The 4597-nt window shown below is 35.5% G+C and overlaps 1 protein-coding gene across 1 annotated transcript; it reads left to right on the top strand.

The window, feature by feature from the left end:
* The first annotated feature begins 87 nt into the window (after window positions 1-87).
* Window positions 88-2344, top strand: LOC146931327 (glycine-rich protein). Its single transcript, XM_085702805.1, has 2 exons — window positions 88-1329; window positions 2002-2344. The coding sequence occupies exons 1-2, from the start codon at window positions 179-181 to the stop codon at window positions 2039-2041; spliced, it is 1191 nt and encodes a 396-aa protein (XP_085558931.1). The 5' UTR covers window positions 88-178; the 3' UTR covers window positions 2042-2344.
* Window positions 2345-4597: the final 2253 nt, after the last annotated feature.

The raw sequence follows: 4597 nt of genomic DNA, 5'->3' as shown, positions 1-4597 counted from the left end.
AATCCTGATTAAAATAAGATTAAATCTGCACCGTTCATTTGGGGTATTGGATGGCGTTATATATAACGGGTCTAGGAGAGTTTTGCTGCCAAAAAACGCAATCTACGAAAGAGTGAAGTTACGTTTGAGAAAACAATCGAAAAGATCGAAGAAGAACAAGAACAAAGAGAAAGACAACATGGCGGCTACTGTATCTGCTTGGTCCAAACCAGGTGCATGGGCACTTGATTCTGAAGAACACGAAGCTGAACTTCTTCAACAACACACCACCAACAACGTTGTTGAAACCAAACCACTTGCTGAATTCCCTTCCCTCGCTGTTGCCGCCGCAACAAAACCTAAAAAGAAGAAAGCACAAACCCTAAGTTTGGCTGAGTTCACTGCTAAACCGGTTTCTTCTTATACGGCTCAAGATCCGGTTGATCTTCCCACCGGTCCACGTCAGCGAACCGCTGAGGAACTTGAAAGGGACCGGACTAGGATTGGTGGTGGTTTTAGATCTTACGGTGACCGTGGTGATAGGGACAGGACAAGGAGTGATGAGAGTTCTGTTTCGAGATGGGGTTCTGGTTCGGGTTCTAGGGTTTCTGAGGATGGGAGAAGGAATGGGAGGGATAGAGAATCGAGTCGTGATTCGGGGCCGTCGAGGGCTGATGAGATTGATAATTGGGCTGCTGGGAAGAAGACTGTTGTTGGGAATGGGTTTGAGAGAAGGGAGAGAGGTGGAGGTGGAGGTGGGTTTTTTGATTCGCAGTCACGGGCTGATGGATCGGATAGTTGGGTTTCGAGTAAGGTGCCATCGGAGGGACGGAGATTTGGTTCTGGTGGTGGTGTTGGTGGTGGGTTTGATAGGGAGAGGAAAGTAGGGTTTGGTGTTAGTGGTGGTGCGGATTCGGATAATTGGAATAAGAAGAAAGGTGAATTCAGTGTTGGAAGTGAGAGAAACGAGAATGTTGGTAACGGCAGTGGTGGTGGTGGAAGGCCTAGGCTTGTTTTGCAACCACGAACAGCGCCGGTGAGTAATGAAAATCAGGATGCTGTTGCTACTAATACTAATGGTGGTGTTGTTTCTGGGAATATAGCTAAGCCTAAGGGTGCAAATCCGTTTGGTGAGGCAAGGCCAAGGGAGCAGGTTTTGGCTGAGAAAGGTCAGGATTGGAAGAAGATTGATGAGCAGCTTGAGACCATGAAGATTAAGGAGACTGCAGTGGTTGAAGGATTTGGAAAGAGGGGTTTTGGTTCTGGCAATGGACGCGGTGAAGATCGATTTGAGAGGAGTTGGAGGAAATCGTCTCCATCATCACCATCTGATGATGGTCGTTCTGAAAGGTTTGTTACCAATAACGTTTTGGATGCAATATAATAGTATTAGAATTTTGATTTTTCATTATTTGTTCTTGAGTATTCGTGTTTGTTGCTAGTAGTGTTTTGAGCTATAATTAGGTTTTTTAGTGATGGTAGTTCATGAACAAATAAGTCAGAAAACTGTTAATACATTCCAATGTGATGTGCTTTGTGATGGTAGTTTCAAGTTTCTAAACTGTTGCTTCACTTTTAACTTGTATGCCAAAATGATTTGTTTTTCTTGTTTGTGTGTATCCTACTTTATATAATATCAAAAACAATATGCTTGTAACTTTCACTTGTGTGATGTATGTACTTTCTCTTTGTGGTATCTAAACAATTTTTGGCATGCCAATTTTTGAGATTTATGAACAGTTTCTTAAAAACTCCTGTGTTGTTGTAAAACTTAGCTTCGGATTCTGCTACCGAGTCTTGCATAACCTGCCTGCCTTCAAACAGAATTGAACATTTATTGGTTTCTGTACTTTTTCTTGTCTTTGTGAGGATTTGGTTGTTAAGTAGTGGTGCTGTCTCTTATGGAGGACAAAAGTGTCATTGTGTTATCTGTCTCATATGCAAGCTGCAGTGTTTCTGTTTATGTCTTAGACTGTATTGTCTATTTGGCTTACTTATATTGCTCTTGACTTTATAATGTAGTGCTGAGAAAGTGGAGGAAGAACACGTCGAAGAAAACTAAAGAGTTGTCAATTACTTTTATCCCTACAGATAGATTGACAAGGGAGTTGGAACGAAACATTGAATATCTGAAACTTATTTTTTTGTTACCCATTGAAGTTTTGTTTTTACTTACATGTTCTTTATTGTGAGACACGACTAAAACTGGTAAAAGACATTTTTGATAGGTATGTTGGTAGCTTAGGCAGTTTCAGTATTTATGGCTATGTTTGTAGCTGAATGTTACCGTGATCGGTTAAAATTTCATCAACTCATTTTGTATAACAGTATAAGCATGGCGGTGAACTGCTGGTTTTGGGATTCATGTGGTTTTCTGCTTCCCTGTATTTTTTTATTGATATTATTAATGTTCAACTTGAAAATTTATTTGTTTGATCATTGTATGCATGACTTAACTATTCCTATTCCCTATTTTTAAGAGTAGTAGAGGAAGACGCTTTGCTATGGCATCTGCAGAATGGATTCTAATCCAATTACCCTATACTTGTACATCATAAAAAATGTGTTACATATAATACAGTACCAAGTAAATATTAGTGTACATGTTGAAGATGGTGATTGTTTTGATATTGTGAGTATTAAGCCCCTGTGATTAGTTGCCGGAAACTAATGTGTAAAGACTAAAGGTAATCAATAGTTAATTACCATGTTCAACTTTGGAACGAGTTATGTGTTGTTTTCGAACACGTTCTGTTGTCACGAAATGCCAAAACCAATTTCTGAAAGTCATTGGAGATGTTTTTTTGTTTTTTTTGAAAGAAATGCAGAGGTGGTTAAGAACACGTTGGGTGTATGTTTCTAGTGCTCGTAAATGCTATTTCGTTTGGTTAGTTAGTCTTCAAAAGAATTTCTTCAAAAGTTTTCCAAAAATTTATGCATATGGTGACTCAAGCTATCCCTACAAGTGATCTCTAGTCGTACTGCAAATTTTTGATTTTTCACTCTCTCTAGTATATGTGATTCAAATCACGGTGAAAGGACTAAAAGATTGATTCGAGTCACCCTTCCTGTTTTGAAAAGTAAATTATATATCTAACAAGGTAACAAGGTAAGATTTGAATCTTAAGTACCAAAAGAAGTAAACAGAAAATGAATTTGAAATTCCCACAATATAATCATCATAATTACTAAACCCACTTGGTCTGGTCTGGCGGTATTAGCTTAAAAAATCATCCCAAGTACTAAGCAGGAGCGGAGTTGGACATAAAATATTAGCATGACTAATTTTTTTTTTGTCCAATAACTAAATAATACTTGTATCTCTCATATCAAATAATTATCAATAATTAAATTCTATTACACATATTTTTTAGTAATTGCAAAGCAAAATAAAAGTTATTCCAAGTTAATAAGAAAAAATTTAACTTTCTTTCAACTCCTTTAATCAAAACAATCAATTCTAGATTCACACTATGTGACATTTGAATGTTGAAGATAACAAAAAAAACAAACTTTATTAAAAAAAATCAAATACATATCGTTTAAAAAAGAAACAAACTTTGTTTAAAAAAATAACAAACTTTAGATTTTCAAATACATAACAACAAAAAACAAACTTTATTTTAAAAAAACAAACTTTAGTTTTCCAAACACATATCATTTTAAAAAGAAATAAACTTTGTTTAAAAAAATAACAAGCTTTAGATTTCCAAATACATAACATTAACCAGTTTTATTGAAAAAGATAAGAGTAATTAAAATATGTTATATTTGAAAAATCATATCTTTAAAATACTAAAACGACAGTTAAACATGAACTGTTGTAGTATGACTCAAAATTTGATGGATGAAGAATATTGTAGCTTAAAATATAAAATATTTGTTTCAAATATATTTTGTGCTGAAAAAATATTTATGGACAATAAATATATTTTTGTACCGTATGAAGGAATATTTGAAACAAATATATTTTTTAAAGGGAACATTTTATGCAAATATTATTTGTGCTGAAGGAGAAAAAAGAAGAAACGTATATTCAGCGTGATATCCGTTCCAAATTTATGAGTTATATTTCTCTATAAATATGTATCAGATGTAAACCTTGAGAGAGGAAGAGATAGAGGGGGCTGAAACAAGGGTTTAGAAGTCAACAAGAAAACTAGGGTTTGTATAAAGTTTTCTCTTGGCAAGAAACACTAAGGTTGTGGTTGATTCACCTTGGGAAACACTATTAGGATTGAGTCTCTTGGTCACATAAAGAGATTGAGACTTTGGGTAGAATTAGGCGGGAGACTTATTCTTGTAACCCATTAATATCTGTTTTGTAAAGTTACTCATCATTATAGTGGAATGGAGAGCTGCTCTCTCCCCCAGACTAGGTCAGTTTTGGACCGAACTGGGTAAACAAATTTCGTGTGTTCTCTCTTTCTTTTCTCTCATTGTTTTTCTACTTTTGGTTTGTGTTTATAGCTTCCATACACTTTGTTTGATTGCTTGATTATTACTTGCTCCTCACATCAAGTATTTTATTGGTGTTATTTTCATCGAATTCACAACATGATCGTTAAATCCGTAGTCAAACAAGTGAGAGAGTATAACATTATTTTTTTACTTTTTT

This window comes from Medicago sativa, chromosome 4 (genome assembly GCF_051527215.1).
Source record: "Medicago sativa cultivar Bolivia chromosome 4, Bolivia_mono, whole genome shotgun sequence".
NCBI lineage: Eukaryota > Viridiplantae > Streptophyta > Magnoliopsida > Fabales > Fabaceae > Medicago > Medicago sativa.
The sequence above is the reverse complement of the archived record's forward strand: the minus strand, read 5'-3'. Positions and strand labels throughout refer to the sequence as shown.

Coding starts and splice junctions, on each gene's coding strand:
- LOC146931327 (XM_085702805.1), top strand. CDS start 179: ATGGCGGCTACTGTATCTGCTTGGTCCAAACCAGGTGCATGGGCACTT. Junction 1,330..2,001: donor GATGATGGTCGTTCTGAAAG/GTTTGTTACCAA, acceptor TTTATAATGTAG/TGCTGAGAAAGTGGAGGAAG.